This window comes from Hypanus sabinus, unplaced genomic scaffold (genome assembly GCF_030144855.1).
Source record: "Hypanus sabinus isolate sHypSab1 unplaced genomic scaffold, sHypSab1.hap1 scaffold_1903, whole genome shotgun sequence".
NCBI classification, from domain to species: domain Eukaryota; kingdom Metazoa; phylum Chordata; class Chondrichthyes; order Myliobatiformes; family Dasyatidae; genus Hypanus; species Hypanus sabinus.
Window position 1 is genome coordinate 13,928 of NW_026779996.1, and position 22,700 is coordinate 36,627.

The 22,700-nt window shown below is 46.5% G+C and overlaps 1 protein-coding gene across 2 annotated transcripts in view; it reads left to right on the forward strand.

Moving 5' to 3' along the window:
• Nucleotides 1-530: 530 nt before the first annotated feature.
• LOC132387478 (low affinity immunoglobulin epsilon Fc receptor-like) overlaps nucleotides 531-22,700 on the forward strand; it is a 36,847-nt gene continuing 14,677 nt past the window's right edge. For both annotated transcript variants that reach the window (XM_059959845.1, XM_059959846.1), the window contains exons 1-3: nucleotides 531-641; nucleotides 1,591-1,682; nucleotides 4,005-4,151. In XM_059959845.1, coding sequence (XP_059815828.1) covers nucleotides 4,108-4,151 — 44 coding nt within the window. In that variant the 5' untranslated portion in view covers nucleotides 531-641; nucleotides 1,591-1,682; nucleotides 4,005-4,107. The remainder of the gene's footprint in view (nucleotides 642-1,590; nucleotides 1,683-4,004; nucleotides 4,152-22,700) is intronic.

Here is a 22,700-nt window from a genome sequence, read left to right on the forward strand (position 1 = left end):
ACAGAGTCAGGCCCTGCACTGTAACTCGAATACAGTCCTCCCCGTATGCATAACACCCTTCCTCTCCAAAACCACACCCCAACTCCCTCAACCTCCGCCTACACCACTCCCAGTCACTGTCATACAGACTGCAGAACAGCACTCTCGTCTCCGTCACCCATCCCTCGCCTACAACCGACCCCGTCTCCGTTACCCACATCCTCTCCTGCACACTTCGCCGTCTCCATCATCGCATCCGTACGCCCCGCCCCGTCCGCGTGATACACTCCACCCGCTAAACGCTCCCCGTCTACGTCACCCTCCATTCCCCTCCCATTCTGTGACACAAGCAATTGTGCGGAGTATGAGGGAGAGATGATGGCTGATGTTTCAACTTCACCCGAACCATGGCTATCGATCGCCAGGATCTGAATCTCTCCACAGCTCTGCATGCACAGGCCGGCCATGTGCTTCCACACCACTTGCATCAGTGTTTGCATTCTCACCACCCTTTCCCTGGCCTCCGGTCTCCTCCCCTTCCTTCCTCTAACGGCAGCACACAATCCGCTCAAGCACACGCACCATCTCCGAGAGACACACACGATTCAAGACTGCTGAAAAACCGAGAGGAGGGAGAGGGATTCGTACTGTTGCTGACTCCGGTAGGGTGTGCTGCGATGGTGCGGGAGGCACTTCAAATGTCTGGCCCCGATAGTGTGATATGATAATATATAGGGAGTTTCGCTGGTTATCGGACCCAGGAACTGTGCGTTTGGGCGCTGTGGACGGAGCTTCACTCGTTGAGTGACCCCAGTGTGTGTATTGAAACAATGTGGAGGGAGTTGCACTCTGTGTATGATCCCGGGTTGTGTTATGGATAGTTGCGGAGGGAGCGTTATACAGTGTATATTTTCAAGAGTGTGTGATGGGATTGTATGGAGGGATTATCGCTCTGTCTGTGAATGCTGGCCTTGGGTCAGTGGATTTCGGCTTTTCAACATACTCCAAACAGAGACAGGGAACAAGAAAATGGCGGCTTACACGTTCTGCACCAACTGCTGAATCTGAACACCCTTTCTCTGGCCCCAATCTCCTCCCCTTCCTTCCTCTTTTCACAGCACACCATTCCTTCTCTATGATTCTTTCTTTATAATATATTTTACTGAGGAACGGCATAATATAGAATACGTAATGGATTACATTTTCCTCCATTTTGCTTTTGTATCTTACTCCGAAACAAGTATCCCCTCACGCGCTCTCTCCGACCATACAATGATAGCTAATGTGTTTACAATACATTGCAAATTTACTTCACAAATACAAGTACGGACATTTCAGAGCCATAACCCCGCACTACTTCAAGACGAAGTCCCAAACACATCTACAGCATCTCAGATGATCCAGAATAGACTCAGTTTACAATTCATCAACCACCCTGTCAGGTAAACCACATGCGTGTTAAAAGGGAAGCAACTTCCCAGGTACATTCAAATGCCATCGACTAGTAGGTAATTCCTTAAGACTCCCAAACTATGCCAAGAAAGTTTACCATTTCGAATAGAACTTTCTCACAGACGCCCTCAGAGTGAATTTAATCTTTTCTAATTTCAGAATAAAACATTACGTCCTCTAACCAAACAGCAGCAGATGAGGGAGTGGCAGATTTCCAGACCAGCAAGATATTCCTACGGGCCAAAAGCGATGTAAGTGAAATGATATCCAACTGCTTTGCATTTAAAACCAAAACATCAGCTGCCACACCAAATGCAGTTATAAATGGGCACGGTCTCAGTGTCACTCCCAAAGCCTGTCTGATAATTTTAAAAACCAGTGCCCAGTAGCCATCAAACCGAGAGCAAGACCAAAATGCATTCATTAAACCAGCCGGAGAGAAGGAACACCTGTCACAGCCAGCGTCTGTCCCGGGTATATGTCAACACGCCTGGCTTTACTTAAATGTACCGTGTAAAACTTTAAATTGTATGAGCCCGAGTCTGGCACATGATGACGACGAATGAACCCTATTCAGTGCATTTGCCCAATATTCCTCAGCCAGATCCACACCAAGGTCATCCTCCCAGCTAGTCATAGTTTTGTTTAGATCTTGATCTCCCAAAGTCTTCTGCTGAGAGTATTGTCCAGAGATCAGCCCTTTATTATAAAAGCGAAGAGGGAGTTTGTCCCACAACATAGCAGGTGGTAGATCAGGAATAGAGGGAAATTTTTCCTTGAAAAAGTGGAGAATCTGCAGGTGTTGAAAATAAACTGATTATGTGCAAGGCCATATTTCCTGCACAAGTAATTAAAACTATTTTCATATTTTATCAGTGCACAATGAAAGATGCTCAACTGCAATTTTAAAACGATTCTGTGATTCTTAATTGGGTGAGTGAGCAGCTCGACGTCCTGGTCCATATATGTACCAATGAAATCGGTATGTATGGGAAGGTGGTTCTGCACAGTGAGGTGAGGGATTTAGCTATTAAATTAAACGACAGGACCACCACCCGTCCCCGTGTCCAGACCCAGGAGGACCATATGGATTAGCACAAGGCTCAAGCTGCGGTGCAGGAGGGAGGGATTCAAAATTCATCGTGTTTATTCAAAGGAACGTGGGATGTCTACAGAAGAGATGGAAGAAGGTTTACTAATAAACTGGAGGGGAACTGATATCCTAGAGGGACGGTTTTTCAGGACTATGCATGAGAGTCTTCGGGACAGCAGTTGAACTGGAGGTGCAGGGGGATGGGATTCAGACATGGAGAGCAGATATCGGAATCGATATGGGGACAGACATTGTTAAGAGTTCAGAAAAAGGCAGGAATCAAAAGGTTGTGCATCTTGCGACTGGTGCCCTGAGCTCCGTATATTTCAAAGCAGGAAGCTTCAAAGAAGCGCAGCTGAGCTCAGGGCATGAATCAACACATTGAATCATGATATTGTAGCCAATATTGAGAATGGGGTGTAGGAGAGACAAGCAGGACAGCACGATTTTCCGAGTTTCCCTATTTTTAGACGTGACAATGCGAAAGGAATTACAGGAGGAGGAGTGACATAACAATGATGAGAAAGTGTCATCGCAAAACACAGTCAGAACAGACAAGACAGCTTGTTTAAGTGAGGCTTTATGGGTGGAAATACAGACACATAGAAAACGTACAGTACAACACAGGACTTTCGGCCCACAAATTTACGCCCAGCATGTCCCTACATTAGAAATTACTACGCTTACTCAGAATGCTCTATTTTTTTCTAAACTCCATGTATCTATACAAAAGTCTCTTAAAAGAGCCTATTGTATTCGCCTCCATCACCGTTACCAGCAGCCCATTCCACACACTCACCACTCTCTGCGTATAACACTTACCCCTGACTTAGTTCCCAGCACCTTAACCCCGTGTCCTCTTGTGGCAAGGGTTTCAGCCTGAAAAAAAAATGCCTCTGACTATTCACACTATCAATGCCTCTCATCATCTTATACACGTCGATCAGGTCACCTCTTATCCTCCGTCGCTGCAAGGACGAGTTCACTCAGTTTTCTTTCATAAGACATGTTCCCCAGTCCAGGCAACTTCCGATATACTTCCTATAGTGAGGCGACGAGAACTGAGCACAATTCTCCAAGTGGGGTCTGACCAAGGTCCCATGAGACTACAACATTACCTCTGGGCTAGTAAATTCATTTCGACGGTTTATGAAGGCCAATACACCGTACGCCCTCTTAACCACAGAGTCAACCTGCGCAGCTGCTTTGAGCTCCTGTGTCCTCGGACACCAAAATCCATCTGATCCTCCACACTGACAAGAGTCTTGCCATTAATATTATGTTCTGCCATTATATTTGACCTACCAAAATGAACTACTTCACTCTTATCTGGGTTGAACATCTGCTGTTTCTTAGCCCAGTTCTGCATCCTATCAATGTCCCGTTGTAACTTCTGACAGCCCGCCACTCTATCCACAACACCTCCAAACTTTGCGTCATCAGCAATCTTAATAACCCATCCGCTCACTTCCTCACCCAGGTCACTTATAAAAACCAGGAAGTCTGAAGATCTCAGAACAGATCCCTGAGGCACACCACTGATCTCCGACCTCCATGCAGATTATGACCTGTCTACAGCCACGATGAACAACCACTTCTATGGGCAAGCCAGTTCTGGATACACAAAGTAAGTCCCCTTGGATCCCATGACTCCTTACTTTCTCAATACGCCTTGCATGGAGTACTTTAACAAATGCCTTGCTGAAATCCATATACACTACATCTACTGCTCTTCCTTCATCAATGGGAATGAGGAAATGAGGAATAAGAAATGTATCGCCATGACATTGGAGCTACATTGTAGACCGGTGAAAAGTCTGCTGGATTAGGAGGAACAGATCTGCAGAGAGATCGCAGTCTGTTAGAAACATAGAACCATAGGACATTACAGCAGAGATACAGGCCTCTAGGCCCTTCCTGGCTGTGCCGAAACATTTTTCTTCCTGGTCCCACGAACTAGCACCTGGACCATATCCCTCCATACACCTCTCATCCATGTACCTGTCCAAGTTTTTCGTGAATGTTCAAAGTGAGCCCACATTTGCCAATTCATCTGGCAGCTCATTCCACACTCCCACCGCTCTCTGTGTGAAGAAGCCCCCCAATGTTCACTTTAAACTTTCCCCACTTCTCCCTGAACCCATGTCCTCTGGCCTTTTTTCTCCCCTAGCCTCAGTGCAATAAACCTCCTTGAATTCATTCTATCTCTACCCATCATAATTTTATATAACTCTATCAAATCTCCTCTCATCCTTCTGCGCTCCAAGGAATAATGTCCTAACCTATTCAACCTTTCTCTGTAACTCAGTTTCTCAAGTCCCGGCAACATCCTTGTAAACCTTCTCTGCTCTTTTTCAACCTTATTAATATCCTTCCTGTAATTCGGTGACCAAAACAGCACACAATGCTCCAAATTCGGCCTCACCAGTGCCTTATCTCACCTCCCCATAACATTCCAACTCTTAACTCAATACTTTGATTTATAAAGGCCAAAGTACCAAAAGCTCTATTTCCGACTCTGTCTCTCTATGAAGCCACTGTACGGAGCGTTGTATCTGTATATCCAGATCTCTCTGTTCTGCTGTACTCTTCAGGGCCCTGCCATTTACGCTGCATGTTCTACCTTGGATTGTCCTTCCAAAGTGCAATACCTCACACTTGTCTGTATTAAGCTCCACATACCATTTTCAGCCCATTTATCCATCGGGTCGAGATCCCTCTGCAAGCTTTGGAAACTTTCCCCACTGTTCACCATTTCTCCAATCCTTGCATCATTAGCAAACTTGTTAATCCAATTTACGGCATTATCATCCAGATCATTGATATAGATGACAAACAACAGTGGACCCTACTGTTTGGCACACTACTAGTCACAGGCCTCCACTCAGAGAAGTAATCGTCCATTATCACTCTCTGGCTTCTCCCACTGAGACAATGTCTAATTCAATTTAACACCTCGTCATGTATACCTGGCGACAGAATCTTCATAACTTATCTCCCATGTGGGACCTTGTCAAAGGCTTCACTGAAGTCTATGTAGACAACATCCACTGCCTTCCCTTCATCCACTTTCCTGGTAACCTCCTCGAGAAACTCTAATAGATTTATTAAACATGAATTATCACAAAGAAAGCCACAGCGACTCTGCCTAATAATTCACTGTCTATCCAAAGACTTGTAGATGCTATATCTTAGTACTCCATCCGATAATATAACTACACAGACGTCAGACGTACAGGCCTATAATTTCCTGGATTACTTTTAGAGCCTTTTAGAAAAACATTAGCTCTTCTCCAATCCTCCGGCATCTCACCCGTGGATACCGTCATTTTAAATATATCTGCCAGGGCCCCTGCAGTTTCAACACTAGTCTCCTTCAAGGTCCGAGGGAATACCCTGTCAGGTCCTGCGTATTTATCTACTCTGATTTGCCTCATGATAGCTTGCACCCTCTCCTCTTCAATCTGTGTCGGTTCCATGACCTCACTACTTGTTTCCCTTTTTTTCCATTGATTCAAAGTCAGTTTCCTTATTAAAGAGACGGAAAAAATACCATTTAAAATCTCCCCCATTTATGTTGATTCCATACGTAGCGGACCACTATGATCTTTCAGTGGTCCAAATTTATCCTTTTGCTCTTAACGTACCTGCAGAAGTTCTTTGGATTTTCCTTCACCTTGATTACCAAATCCTGTCTCCTGTCTTCTTTTAGCCCTCCTGATTTCTTTCTTAAAGATTATTTTGCACTTTTTGTACTCGTCAAACACCTTATTTGCTCATTGTTTCCTATACTTGACTTATATCTCTCACTTCTTCTTGATCAAATTTCCAATATCCCGTGAGAACCAGGGTTCCTTATTCTTATTCACTTTGCCTTTATTCCTGACAGGAACATACAAGCTGAAAATTTCTCCTTTGAAGGCCTCCCACTTACCAATCACATTCTTGCCTGAGATCAACTTGCCCCAATTCACGGTTTTGCATTTTTATATCTTCAAATATATACTTTTTCCACTTTGGAACTTCAGCTCGAGGACCGGATCTGTCTTGTACATGATCAAGTTCAAACTAAAGGCGTTATGATAACTTTAACCAAATTGCCCCTCCCCGATACACAATTTGGTCACCTGTCCTAACTTATTTCCTAATAAGAGATCTAATATTGCATTCTCTCTCGTTAGTACCTCTATATATTGATTTAGAAAACTTTCCTGGACACATTTTACAAACTTTAACCCGTTTGGACATTTAACAGCATGGAAGTCAATATGTGGAAAATTAAAAATCCCGACTATCAGAAATTTATTTTTCCTGCAGTGGTCTGCTATCTTTCTGCGGATTCGCTCCTCTAGTTCTCGCTGACTATCGGGTGGTCTATAATGCAACCCCAATAATGTGGTCATACCTATCCTGTTTCTCCGCTCCACCCATATGGCCTCGGGTGACAAACCCTCTAATCTTTCCTGCCCGAGTACTGCAGCAGCATTTTCTCTGACTAGCAATGCCAAGGCCTCCTCCCTCCACCGTTCCTTTCTCTTCTTCTATCTCATCAGAAACATTAGAACTCCAGTCCTTCCCCTCCTGTAGCCAAGTTTCAGTAATGGCTATAATGTCGTAACTCCATATGTCAATCCACGCCCTCAGTTCGTCAGCCTTCCCCAGAATACTCCGAGCTTTGAAATAAGCACACCTCAGCACACGCAACCCTTCTATTCGTGACTTTGCAAGAACTGTTAACAACATTTATTTTCACCACAGCTCCACTGTTTGCTCTGGCTCACTGCATCGATTCCCCCGCATATCTGGTTTTAACTCTCCTAGAAGCACTAACAAAACTCCCTACAAGAATATTGGTATCCTTGTAGTTTAGGTCTAACCCACCTCTCCTGTACACATCCCACCTGTCACAGGAGATTAATAGGAAAAGTATAGTGAGGGATAAAATAGGCTCCTTAGAGAATCAGAGTGGACAGTTACGTATGGAGCCGAAGGTGATGGGGGAGATTTTGAAAAAAAATCTTTTCATTGGTGCTCACCAAGGAGAAGGATATTGAATTGTGTAAGGTAAGGGAACCAAGTCGGGTAGTTAGGGAAACGATGACGATTAAAGAAGAGGAAGTACAATAGCGAATAAAGAATATAGAAGTGGATAAGTCACCCGGTCCTGACAGCATTTTCCCTAGGACCTTGAGGGAAGTTGGTGTAGAAATAGCAGGGTCTCTGACAGAAATATTTCAAATGTCATTAGAAACGGGGATGGTGCCGGAGGAGTGTTGAATTGCTCATGTGGTTCCATTGTTTAGAAAGGGTACTGAGAGTAAACCGAACAATTATCGGCCTGTAAGTTTGACGTCAGCGGTGAGTGAATTAATATTAAGTATTCTCAGAAATAGAATATATAATTATCTGGACAGACAGGGTCTAATTAGGAGCAGTCAACATGGATTTGTGCTTGGAAGGTCATGTTTGACATATTTTTTTGAAATTTCTGAAGAGTTTACTAGGAAAGTTGACGAGGGTAAAGCAGTGGATGTTGTCCATATGGACTTCAGGAAATCATTTGACAAGGTTCTACACGGTAGGTTAGCTAGGAAGGTTCAATCGCTAGGTATTACTATTGAATTAGTAAAATGGATTCAACAGTGGCTGATGGGAGATGCCAGAGAGTAGTGGTGGATAACGGTTTGTCAGGTTGGAGGCCGGTGATTACTGGTGTGCCTCAGGAATTTGAATTGCGTCCAATGGTGTTTGTCATATACATTAATGATCTGGATGATGGGGTGGCAAATTGGATTAGTAAGTATGCAGATGATGCTAAGATAGGTGGCGTTGTGCATAATGAAGTAGGTTTTCAAAGCATGCAGAGAAATTTAGGCCAGTTATGTGAGTGGGCTGAAAGATAGCAGATGGAGTTTAATGTTGATAAGTGTGAGGTGCTACATTCTGGTAGGAATAGTCAAAATAGGACATACATGGTAAATTGTAGGACATGGACGAATGCAGTAGAACAGTGTGATCTAGTAATAATCGTGCATAGCACCCTGAATGTGGAATCTCATGTGGATAGCGTGGTGAAGAAAGCTATTTGTATACTGGCCTTTAAAAAATCAGAGCTTTGAGTATAGCAGTTAGGATGTATTGTTAAAATTGTACAAGCCATTGCTGAGGCCAAATTCGGAGTATTGAGTAGAGTACTGGTCACCGAATTATAGGAAAGGTATCAACAAGTTAGGGAGAGTACAGAGGAGATTTACTAGAGTGTGACCAGGGTTTCAGCACCTAAGTTACAGAGAAAGGATGAACAAGTTAGGACTTTATTCTTTGGAGCCTAGAAGGTCGAGGGGGACTTGATAGAGGTACTTAAATTTATGAGGGGGATAGATAGATATGACGTGGATGGGCTTTTACCATTAAGATTAGGGGACATTCAAACAAGAGGACATGAGTTGAGTGTTAAGGTGCAAATGTTTAGTGCGGGAAATGAGGGGTGTCTTCTTTATTCAGAGAGTGGTAGATGTGTGGAACCAGCGTCCAGTAGAAGTGGTAGAGGCAGGTTCGATTTTGTCATTAAAAATGCATAGGGATATGGACAGGAAAGAAATGGAGGGTTATGAACTGAGTGCATGTAGGTGGGATTATGTGGGAGTATGCGTTCGGCACCGACTAGAAGGGCCGAGATGGCCAGTGTCCGTGCTGTAATTATGATATGGTCAGATGGCTATTTCAAGAGCTCCCTGTGATCCTGTAATTTGAATGCCTGCACCTACTCCAGATCCTCAGCCACATGTAATCCTCCAGAGCATCCTAATCTTACTCTCACAGTCAAATGACATTGGTATCAATCCTGTGATTACCACCCTCGAGAAACTGCTTTTAACTTCGTACAAAGCTGTCCATACTCACGCATCAGGGCCTCTTCACTCTTTCTTCCTTTGTCATTGGTACCAATGTGTAGCATGACATCTGTCTGATCACCGTCCCACTTCAAAATCTGTGCACGCGATCGGAGACATCCCTGTCCATGGAACCCGGAAGGCAACAAACCATCCGGGAGTCACTGTCACCACCACAGAACCTCCTGCCTGTACCTCTAATACCGAGTCCCCTATCACTACCGCTCTCCTCGTCTTCCACCCTCCATTCTGCACTGCAGAACCAGACCCAGTGGCAAACGTCTGGCTGCCGCAGCTTGTTCCAGATAAGTCTTCGACCCCAACAGTATCCAAATCGGTATACTTGTGGAGGACAATGCTCACAGGGGAAAGCTACTCGGACTGCCCTTCTCTTCTCTCGCCTGACCGTAACCCAGATAACTGAGCGCTGCTCCTTTGGCTTAACAACCTACGTGAAACTACTATCTATAAACTCCTCATTCTCCCGAATGATGCGGATGCAATCCTTCTCTAGCTCCAGTTCCGTAAAGCGGTTTGTTGGGAGCACCAGCTGGATGCACTTCCCGCAGGGACACCGGATATCTCCCTAATTTTCCACATCCTGGAAGAGAACTATTCCAACATCCTGCCCGGCACTCTCTCTACTGCAAGCGGAAAAACAAACAAACAAAAAAAAAACAACTACCGAAGCACGTTCTCACCTCTGACTGTTCATGCCGAAGCCTGTTGAGCCAATGCCTCGACACTCTGCCCCTTCTCATTCCACTGCTCGCTCTCAACGCCGCCTGCTGCATATGCCGGTCTTTTTTTAAACCTTTGTTCATCTACGTCACGCGCCTGCGCAGTGTAGTCTCACTTCCCCAGCACTGATAGACAATTTTGCTCTCCGAGATGCATTTACTCTTTCACTCTCAGGCTTTTACTTCTGTTAAAAAAAATGCTGGGCTTCATTGCTTGAGGTATTGAATACAAGTGCAGGGAGTTTATGCTGCAACTGCAGAGGACAGTGACGAGGCCGCACCTGGAGTAGTGCATGCAGATCCTGTCTCCTGATTTGTGAATGTGTGTGCTGATTTTGAAAGTGGTGCAGAGGAGTTTCACCAGGTTAATTGCAGAGATGAGGGGGTTAGACTATGAGGAGAGATTGGATCTCCTGCGACTCTATTCACTGGAATTCTGAATATAAGAGGAGCTCCGAGAGTTGTGGGGGTCTGGAATGCACTGCCACGGAAGTCGGTAGAGGCCAATTCTCTGCATGCTTTCAAGAAGGAGCTAGATAGATATCTGATGGATAGGGTAATCAAGGGATATGGGGACAAGGCAGGGACTGGGTATTGATAGTGAATGATCAGCCATGATCTCAGGATGGCGGTGCAGACTCGAGGGGCCGAATGGTCTACTTCTGCACCTATTGTCTATTGTCTATTGTCTATAAGATAGAGATAGGGGATTTTTTCTCTGATAGTAAAACTGACCTGGATGAGGAAGTGGAGGGATGGGTTAGCAAATTTGCTTTTGACACAAAGGATGGGGATGTTGAGGATAATGTGGAGGGCTGGCAGAGGTCACAGTGCGACATTGACAAGATGCAAAACGTGGTTGAGAAATGGCAGACGGAGTACAACCCAAAAAAGTCTCAAATGATTAATTTTGGTAGGTCAAATATGATGGCAGATTAAAGTATGAATGGTAAAACTCTTGTGGAGGATCAGAGTGATCTTGGGATGCGAGCCCATAGGACGTTCAAAACACTGTGCAGGTTGATGCAGTAGTTAAAAAGGCATATGTTATAGTGCCCTTCATCAATGGTGGAATTGAATTTAGGAGCAGAGAGGTAATGTTTCAGCTATAGAGGACCCCGGTCAGATCACACTTGGAGTATCGTGCTCAATTTTGGTCGGCTCACTACAAGATGGATTTGGAAACCATAGAAAGATTTGAAGGATGTCGCCTGAATTGAGGAGCGTGTCTTATAAGGATAGTTTGAGTGAATTCGGCCTCCTTGGAGCGACGGAGGATGAGTGGTTACCTGATGGAGGTGTATAAGATGTTGCGAGGAGTTTATCGTTTGGATAATCAGAGGCTTTTTTTCCCCAGGGCTGAAAGGGTTGCCACAAGAGGACACAGGTTTATGTTGCTGGTGTATAGGTACATACGAGATGTCAGAGGTAGGGTTTTTAATTCAGAGAGTAATGTGGGTGTGGAATGGGTTGCTGGCAAATGTGGTGGAGGCGGATACAATAAGGTTTTTAAGAGACTTTTGGATAGCTGCTTAGAGGACGATGGGTAAGCATAGTAGTTTCTCGGGTTGGGACATGTTCGACACATACTTATGGGCCGAACGGCCTGTATTTAGCTGTAGGTTTCTCAATGTTTTATGTGATGAAACGTAGATGAAACCTTAATTAGGGGACTTTGCCAAAAATCTTACCTTTAACACATCACTCCGCTTTCTCAACCAGGTCATTGTTAACAGTGCAAACAACTTTCCTGCCTCGATCTTATCTCTCACGTTTCATGTTATTCGATCTTCTCTCCTATTCTGAATTCCAGCGTCTAGAGTCGCAGGAGACTCAATCTCTCCTCATAGTCTAACGCCCTCATCTCTGCAATTAACCTGGTGAATCTCCTGTGAAATGCCTTTAAAACCACTACCAGTAACTGTAACTGATCTCGGGAATAGGTGACGGGAAGGCATGGACGGAGCTTCACTATGTGTCTGACCCCAGGAGTGTGTGATTGGACGGAGCGGAGGGAACTTCACTTTGTGTCTGACCTCAGGAGTGTGTGTTGGGACAGTGAGGACGGATCTTCATTATGTGTCTGAACCCGGGTGTGTGTGACGGCACGATGTGGGGAGAACGTCACTCAATGACTAATAGCGGGTTCTGTGATGAGGGTTGTTCAGTCTGTACCTCTCCACGGGAGTGCTTGAAGCGTCAGTATGCAAGGAGCATAACTCTGCATCTGATTCTATGGATTTGAGGTGGGGGAGTGTGGAGGGAGGTTCACTGTATGTCTGAACTCGGTAATGTGTGATGGGATGCTGAGGAGTGTGTTTCCCACTGTGCCTGACTCCGGAATGATGGAATAAATGGCTTTGTTACCCAGTTAGGAGTTTGGCTGAGGGACTGGTCGTGTCGAAGAAAGAGGCATGATGCGGTAGGACTTAGACCGATTAGGAGAATGAGGAAAAGTGGCAAATGAAATACAACTTTGCAAAATTCATGGTCATGCTCTTTGGTTGTCGGCTATTGGTGCGGACTCTTTCATTAACGGGGTGAAAATCCAGGAATATGAGATGCAGAAGACCTTAATGTTTACACAAAACATTTTGAAGGTTAACTTGCTAGTTGAGTCGCTAGTGAGGAAGGCAAATGTCAGCATTTATTTCAAGAGGTATAAATTGCCAGAGCAAGTTTGTGATGGGGTGGCTTTATAAGGCTCCGGTGAGCTCTCAGCTTGACCGTTGTGAGCAGTGTTGGTACGTTCATCTTAGAAAAGGAAATGCTGGCGTTGGAGAACGTTCAGAGGAGGTTTACCAGGATATTTCCAGGAATGAAAGGGTTATCATGCGAATAACGTTTGATGGCTCTGGATCTGCACTCGCTGGAATGCAGAAGGATGAGGGGAGATCTGATTGAAACCTTTGGGATGTTGAAAGGCAGAGACAGATTATGTCTGGAAAGGATGGTTCACACGGTGGGAGAGTTAAGGGCAAGTGAGCACAGCCTCAGTTTGAACACAGGGATTCTCAGCCAAAACGTGGGGAACTTGTGGATATTTGTGCTACTTACAGCTGTGGAGGCCGGGTCGCTGGGTGCATTTAAGGTAGAGATTGATCAGTTGTTGATTGGACTCGGCATCAGAGGTTATGGGGAGAAAGCCGTGAAGTGGGTTTAAGGAGGTTTAAAAAAAGGAACAACTACAATTCAATGGCAGAGCAAACTCAATGTCCTAGTTCTGCTCCAATGTCTTATGGTCTTCTGGTCTAACACTGGAACTTAAATTAAGACCATCAGATATAGGAACAGTAGCTGGCCGTTTGTCAGCTGCGTTATTTCAACATGGCGGAAAAAAATTACTTCACTGCCCCAATCTCCTGTCTTCTCCGCGTATTTCTTCATGCCCTTAATAATCAAGAAATTATCAATCTCTGAATTCACTATACCCAATGGCGGCCTCCACAGCCGCCTGTGGCAACGACGACCAGAGATTCAGCACCTGCTGTTGCAATAAATCCCCCCACCCCCAATCTCCGTTCTGAAAGGAGGGCCCTGTATTCTGATGTGGACCCACTGGTCTCAGACTCTCCCACCATGGGGAACATTTTCTTCTCATCTGCACTGTCGAGGCTTTGAAACATACCATCAGCTTCGGCAAAACCCTCAACCCCACGCCCCTCCCCAGTCTTCAGAGTTTCAGCCGCCAAATATTCCTGATTTGATCTGCTTTTCAATACCGGAATCATTTTGTGAACTTCATTTCAAAAATGTCCAAAGCAATCACACCTGGCCGGTTTAGATAACGGACCCAGAATTGTCCCCAATCTTCCCTGAGGCCTCGGCAGTGCATTGTGAAGTCTCAACTTTGCATCCTTGATTTATATTCGAATCCTCTTCACATAAATGCTACATTGCACGTGGCCCCCTCGCCACCGACTCCAGCTCTAAACTAGCTTTGAGGGAATCAGCCCAAGTTCTCCCAATTACCTCTGCGCCGCAAATATCTTGTTTATTTTCAGCATTTAGGAAGTAGTTTATACTTCTTCTACCAAAGTGCATGGCCATATAGAAACCCATCCGCCACTTTTTTTGCCCATTCTCCCAATCCAACTGAACCATTCAGTAGCCTCTCTGCTTCCTCAACAAATCGACGATTTCACTGCCCATCCGCACTGTCTGAGGTTTCCGGACGAGGATGTCCAACTTCCAGTTAGAGGGAGGTACACGGGCCCATGATGAGGGGGAGCTTCACTCTGTCTCTGGATTTTCACTTCCCGGGTCAGTTGGCCTCGCGTAAATTTCCAAGATCAGCTTTCTAAACTCAGCAGCTGCCATTTATAACTCTTGAAGCCATTTGGATTATTTTTTAAAGTTACCTTTGTTTAGTTGTTGGTCGTTATCAGGTACAAGTTAAAAACAAAGTTATGGAAACAAGCTCCATCGATGAACCAGTCTGCCAGCCCACATCACCTGATCATCATCCAGACCATCCACGTACTAAATCTCCGGGTCATACCGAGTGAACCTTCCACCACACCGTCCCATTCACAAAATCCCGGCATCAGGCACAATGTGAAACTTCCTCCATAGTGTCCCATCAGAAACAGTGGTCAAAGAGTGAGCGAATCTTCCTGCACATCGTCCCATCTCAACATCCCGGGGGCATACACAGAGTGAATCTCCGTCTAGATTGCGTTGTCGCACAATCACGTGTTAAGACACAAAATGAAGCTCCCTCCAAGCCGTCCCACCACACACATCCGTGGTCAGATAGTGAGCACCGTCCCATCACACATTCCAGTGGTGAGACACAGAGAGAAGCACCCTCGGCTCGGTCCAATCAATCACTGCTTGGCTCAGACACTGTGCGAACCTCCCTACAGACGATCCAATGAATCTCTCCAGGTGTCCGTCACAGAGTGAATCACCACGGGATCAGGCGGAAAGTGAAGCTCCTTCCAAACCTTCCCACCACAAGCTGCCGGTGTCAGACACAGGTTCACGTTTCTTCCACACCTTTTCCTTACATACTCCATGGTCAGAGAGTGAGCGAAGCTTCCTGCAGACCGCCCAAGCAGTAAATCTCCGGATCGTGTCGAGTGAGCTTTCCTCCACACCGTCCAGTTCACACAAACCCGGGATCAGACACAATCTGAAACTCAATCCACACCGTCGCATAACACACACCGGGGGTAAGAAACAGAGAGATTCTCCCTCCACACCGTCCAATTCACACAAACCCAGGATCAGACACAATCTGAAACTCCATCCACACCGTCCAATTCACACAAACCCGGGATCAGACACAATCTGAAATTCCATCCACACCGTACAATTCAAACAAACCCGGGATCAGACACAATCTGAAACTCCATCCACACCGTCGCATAACATACACCGGGGGTAAGAAACAGAGAGATTCTCCCTCCACACCGTCCAATTCACACAAACCCAGGATCAGACACAATCTGAAACTCCATCCACACCGTCCAATTCACACAAACCCGGGATCAGACACAATCTGAAACTCCATCCACACCGTCCAATTCACACAAACCCGGGATCAGACACAATCCGAAACTCCATCCACACCGTCCAATTCACACAAACCCGGGATCAGACACAATCTGAAACTCCATCCACACCGTCCAATTCACACAAACCCGGGGTTAGACACTATCTGAAACTCCATCCACACCGTCCAATTCACACAAACCCGGGATCAGACACAATCTAAAACTCCATCCACACCGTCCAATTCACACAAACCCGGGATCAGACACAATCTGAAACTCCATCCACACCGTCCAATTCACACAAACCCGGGATCAGACACAATCTGAAACTCCATCCACACCGTCCAATTCACACAAACCCGGGATCAGACACAATCTGAAACTCCATCCACACCGTCGCATAATACACACCGGGGTTAGAAACAGAGAGATTCTCCCTCCACACCGTCCAATTCAAACAAACCCGGGATCAGACACAATCTGAAACTCCATCCACACCGTCCAATTCACACAAACCCGGGATCAGACACAATCTGAAACTCCTTCCACACCGTCCAATTCACACAAACCCGGGATCAGACACAATCTGAAACTCCATCCACACCGTCGCATAATACACACCGGGGTTAGAAACAGAGAGATTCTCCCTCCACACCGTCCAATTCACACAAACCCGGGGTTAGACACAATCTGAAACTCCATCCACACCGTCCGATTCACACAAACCCGGGATCAGACACAATCTGAAACTCCATCCACACCGTCCAATTCACACAAACCCGGGATCAGACACAATCTGAAACTCCATCCACACCGTCCAATTCACACAAACCCGGGATCAGACACAATCTGAAACTCCATCCACACCGTCCAATTCACACAAACCCGGGATCAGACACAATCTGAAACTCCATCCACACCGTCCAATTCACACAAACCCGGGATCAGACACAATCTGAAACTCCTTCCACACCGTCCAATTCACACAAACCCGGGATCAGACACAATCTGAAACTCCATCCACACCGTCGCATAATACACACCGGGGTTAGAAACAGAGAGATTCTCCCTCCACACCGTCCAATTCACACAAACCCGGGGTTAGACACAATCTGAAACTCCATCCACACCGTCCGATTCACACAAACCCGGGATCAGACACAATCTGAAACTCCATCCACACCGTCCAATTCACACAAACCCGGGATCAGACACAATCTGAAACTCCATCCACACCGTCCAATTCACACAAACCCGGGATCAGACACAATCTGAAACTCCATCCACACCGTCCAATTCACACAAACCCGGGGTTAGACACTATCTGAAACTCCATCCACACCGTCCAATTCACACAAACCCGGGATCAGACACAATCTGAAACTCCATCCACACCGTCGCATAACACACACCGGGGTTAGAAACAGAGAGATTCTCCCTCCACACCGTCCAATTCACACAAACCCGGGATCAGACACAATCTGAAACTCCATCCACACCGTCGCATAACACTCACCGGGGTTAGAAACAGAGAGATTCTCCCTCCACACCGTCCAATTCACACAAACCCGGGATCAGACACAATCTGAAACTCCATCCACACCGTCCAATTCACACAAACCCGGGATCAGACACAATCTGACACTCCATCCTCACCGTCGCATGACACACACCGGGGTTAGAAACAGAGAGATTCTCCCTCCACACCGTCCAATTCACACAAACCCGGGATCAGACACAATCTGAAACTCCATCCACACCGTCGCATAACACTCACCGGGGTTAGAAACAGAGAGATTCTCCCTCCACACCGTCCAATTCACACAAACCCGGGATCAGACACAATCTGAAACTCCATCCACACCGTCCAATTCACACAAACCCGGGATCAGACACAATCTGACACTCCATCCTCACCGTCGCATGACACACACCGGGGTTAGAAACAGAGAGATTCTCCCTCCACACCGTCCAATTCACACAAACCCGGGATCAGACACAGTCTGAAACTCCATCCACACCGTCGCATAACACACACCGGGGTTAGAAACTGAGAGATTCTCCCTCCACACCGTCCAATTCACACAAAGTCGGGATCAGACATAATCTGAAACTCCATCCACACCGTCCAATTCACACAAACCCGGGGTTAGACACTATCTGAAACTCCATCCACACCGTCCAATTCACACAAACCCGGGATCAGACACAATCTGAAACTCCATCCTCACCGTCGCATGACACACACCGGGGTTAGAAACAGAGAGATTCTCCCTCCACACCGTCCCATTCACACAAACCCGGGATCAGACACAGTCTGAAACTCCATCCACACCGTCGCATAACACTCACCGGGGTTAGAAACAGAGAGATTCTCCCTCCACACCGTCCAATTCACACAAACCCGGGATCAGACACAATCTGAAACTCCATCCACACCGTCGCATAACACTCACCGGGGCTAGAAACAGAGAGATTCTCCCTCCACACCGTCCAATTCACACAAACCCGTGATCAGACACAATCTGAAACTCCATCCACACCGTCCAATTCACACAAACCCGGGATCAGACACAATCTGACACTCCATCCTCACCGTCGCATGACACACACCGGGGTTAGAAACAGAGAGATTCTCCCTCCACACCGTCCAATTCACACAAACCCGGGATCAGACACAGTCTGAAACTCCATCCACACCGTCGCATAACACACACCGGGGTTAGAAACTGAGAGATTCTCCCTCCACACCGACCAATTCACACAAAGTCGGGATCAGACATAATCTGAAACTCCATCCACACCGTCCAATTCACACAAACCCGGGGTTAGACACTATCTGAAACTCCATCCACACCGTCCAATTCTCACAAACCCGGGATCAGACACAATCTGAAACTCCATCCTCACCGTCGCATGACACACACCGGGGTTAGAAACAGAGAGATTCTCCCTCCACACCGTCCCATTCACACAAACCCGGGATCAGACACAGTCTGAAACTCCATCCACACCGTCGGATACCACACACCGGGTTTAGAAACAGAGAGATTCTCCCTCCACAGCGTCCAATTCACTCAAATCCGGGATCAGACACAAGCTGAAACTCCATCCACACCGTACAATTCACACAAACCCGGGATCAGACACAATCTGAAACTCCTTCACACCGTCCCATCTCAAACGGATGTGGTCAGACACAGAGTGAATATCGTTCCATACTATCCCATCACACATTCTAGGCCTCAGAGTGAAACTCCTTCACACCGTCCCATCTCAAACTGATGTGGTCAGACACAGAGTGAATCTTCCTCCACACCGTCCCATCACATACTCCCGGGTCAGACACAGAGTGAATCTCCCTCCACATTCTCCCATCACACATATAACCATACAACAATTACAGCACGGAAAAAAGCCATCTCTTCCCTTCTCGTGCGGTCTGACTCTTACACTCACGTAGTCCCACTGACCCGCTCTCAGCCCATAAAACTCTATTCCTTTCCTGTCCATATACCTATCCAATTTTACTTTAACTGAAAATACCAAACTTGTATCCACCACTTCTGCCGGAAGCACGTTCCACACAGCTACCACTCTCTGAGTAAAGAAATCCCCCCTCGTGTTACCCTTAAAATGTTGACCACTAATTCTCATATCATGCCCTCTTGTTTGAATCTCCACTACCCCCAATGGAGAAAGCCTACCCACATCAAGTCGATCTATTTTACTCATTATTTTAAAAACGTCGATCAAACTCCCGTCAACCTTCTACGCTTCAAAGAATAAAGATCTAACTTGTTCAAACTTTCCCTGTAATTTAGGTGCTGAAACCCAGGTAACATTCTCGTAAATCTTCTCTGTACTCTCTCTATTTTTTTGATATCCTTCCTGTAATTCGATGACAAGACCTGTACCCAATACTCCAAAATCGGCCTTACCAATGCCTTGTATAATTTTAACATTACATCCCGACTTCTATACTCAATGTTCTGATTTATAAAAGCCAGTATGCCATAAGCTTTCTTCAACACCCTATCCGCATGAGATTCCACGTTCAGGGAACTATGCACCATCATTCCTAGATCACTCTGTACTACTGCATTCTTCAACGCCCTACCATTTACCAGGTACGTCGTATTTGGATTATTCCTACCAGAATGTAGCACCTCATTCTTTAACTCCAGATGGCATTACCAGGAGATAACTCCAGATAAATCCAGATGGCATTAAACTCCATCTTCCAACTTTCAACCCACTCTTCTAACTGACCTAAATCTCTCTGCAAGCTTTGAAAACCTACTTCCTTATCCACAAAGCCACCTACATTAGTATCATCTGCACACTTACTAATCCAATTTACAACCCCATCATCCGGATCAATAATGTGTATGACAAGCAACTTTGGACCCAATACAGATCTCCGAGGCACACCAATAATCACCGTCCTCCAACCTGACAAACAGCTATCCACCACTACTCTCTGGCATCTCCTTTCCAGTAACCATTGAATTCATTTTATACCTAACGATTGAACCTTCCTAAATCACCGTGCTTAACCTTGTCAAAGGCCTTACTGGTCCATATAGACAACATCCACTGCTATACCCTCGTCAACATTCCTCGTAACCTCTTCAAAAAATTTTCTTCAAACATGACCTTCCACGCACAAAAACACGCTGACTATTCCTAGTCAGGCCCTGTCTATCCAGATAATTATATATACCATCTCTAACAATACTTTCCATTAGATTACCCAACACTGACGTCAAACTGACAGGCCTATCATTGCTAGGTTTACTATTAGAACACGTTTTAAACAATGGAGCCTCATGAGCAATACGCCGATCGTCCGGAACCAACCCCGTTTCTTAGGACATTTGAAATATTTCCGTCAGAGACCCTATTTTTCCACACCAAGCTCCCTCCAAGTCCTATGATTATGCTGTCAGGACCCGGGAAAATATCTACTTTCATATTCCTTAAAACCGCCAGTACTTCCTCGTCTTTAATTGTCATAGTTTCGATAAAGTCCCAACGTTTTTTTTTTCCCTTACCTTACACAATTCAATATCCTTTTCCTTAGGACCCTTTTCCAGGGGTCAGACACAGAGACAAACTTGTCAACACTGTCCCCTCACAACCTTCTGGTTTCAGACAGCCGGAATCTAACTCCACACCATCCTATCACACTTTTCCGACTTCAGACATAAAATGAATCTCCCTCAACACCGTCCCATCACACATTCCCGGTGTCAGGCTCAGAGTGAATACCTCTTCAGACCGTCCCATCACACACTCCCGGGAGCAGGCACAGAGTGACGCTCTCTACACACTGTCCCAACACACACTACAGGGGTCTGACACAAAGTGTATCTCCCTCCACACCGTCCCATCGCACACTCCCTGGGTCAGAAACAGAGTAAATTACCATCCACACCGTCCCATTGCACACTCCCGGGGTCAGATACAGTGTGAATCTCCCTCCTCACCGTCCCATCACACACTCCAGGGGTCAGACACTGAGTGAATCTCACTCCACACCGTGGCGTCACACACTCCCGGGGTCAGAGACAGAGTGAATCTCCCTCCACACCGTCCCAGCTCATACTCCCGTGGTCAGGCACAGTGTGATTCTCCCTCAAGACCGTTCCATCAAACATTCCCGAGCACTGACTCAGAGACAGTTACCCTCCACATAGTCCCATCGCACACTCCCGGGGTCAGACAGAGAGTGAAACTCCCCCCACAGCATCCTATCACACACTCCCGGTGTCAGACACAGAGTAAATCTCCATCCACACCGTCCCATCGCACATTCTAGGTGTCAGACACAGAGTGAAGCTCCGGCCACACGGTCTCATCTCAAACACACACTTGGTCAGACAGTCGGTGAAGCTCTCTCGACACCGGCCCATCACAAACCCCTGGGGTCTGAAACAGAGTGAATCTCACTACACACCGTCCATTACACACTCTAGGAGACAGATACAGAGTGAATCTCGCTCCACACCTTCCCAACACTCACTCTCGGGGTCAGACACAGTGTGAATCTCCCTGCACACCGTTCCATCACACTCCTGGGGTCAGACACAGAGTGAATCTCCCTCCACACCGTCCCAGCTCATACTCCCGTGGTCAGGCACAGTGTGATTCTCCCTCAAGACCGTTCCATCAAACATTCCCGAGCACTGACTCAGAGACAGTTACCCTCCACATAGTCCCATCGCACACTCCCGGGGTCAGACAGAGAGTGAAACTCCCCCCACAGCATCCTATCACACACTCCCGGTGTCAGACACAGAGTAAATCTCCATCCACACCGTCCCATCGCACATTCTAGGTGTCAGACACAGAGTGAAGCTCCGGCCACACGGTCTCATCTCAAACACACACTTGGTCAGACAGTCGGTGAAGCTCTCTCGACACCGGCCCATCACAAACCCCTGGGGTCTGAAACAGAGTGAATCTCACTACACACCGTCCATTACACACTCTAGGAGACAGATACAGAGTGAATCTCGCTCCACACCTTCCCAACACTCACTCTCGGGGTCAGACACAGTGTGAATCTCCCTGCACACCGTTCCATCACACTCCTGGGGTCAGACACAGAGTGAATCTCCCTCCACACCGTCCCATCACACTCTCGGTGTCAGTCACAGAGTGAATCTCCTTCCACACTCTCCCAACACACATTCCCGGTGTTAGGCTCAGAGTGAATCCCCCTTCAGTCCGTCCCATCACACACTCCCGGGAGCAGGCACAGAGGGACGCTCTCTACACACTGTCCCAACACACACTAAACTAGAATGTTTGGGGGTGGGATCCGAACTATAGAGACTGGGAAAGAGGAGGTTAGCTCCCAAATAGAGAAAGCTTGTAGACAGTGCGAGAGGGCGGTTAGGCAGATGATAGAGTAGAGTAGGTAAGCCGAAAGCTTGAGGTGTGTCTATTTTAACGCAAGGGGTGTTTTGAAGAAAGCGGATGAGCTTAGAGCGTGGATCACTACTTAGAGATATGAAGTCGTGACATTTACAGA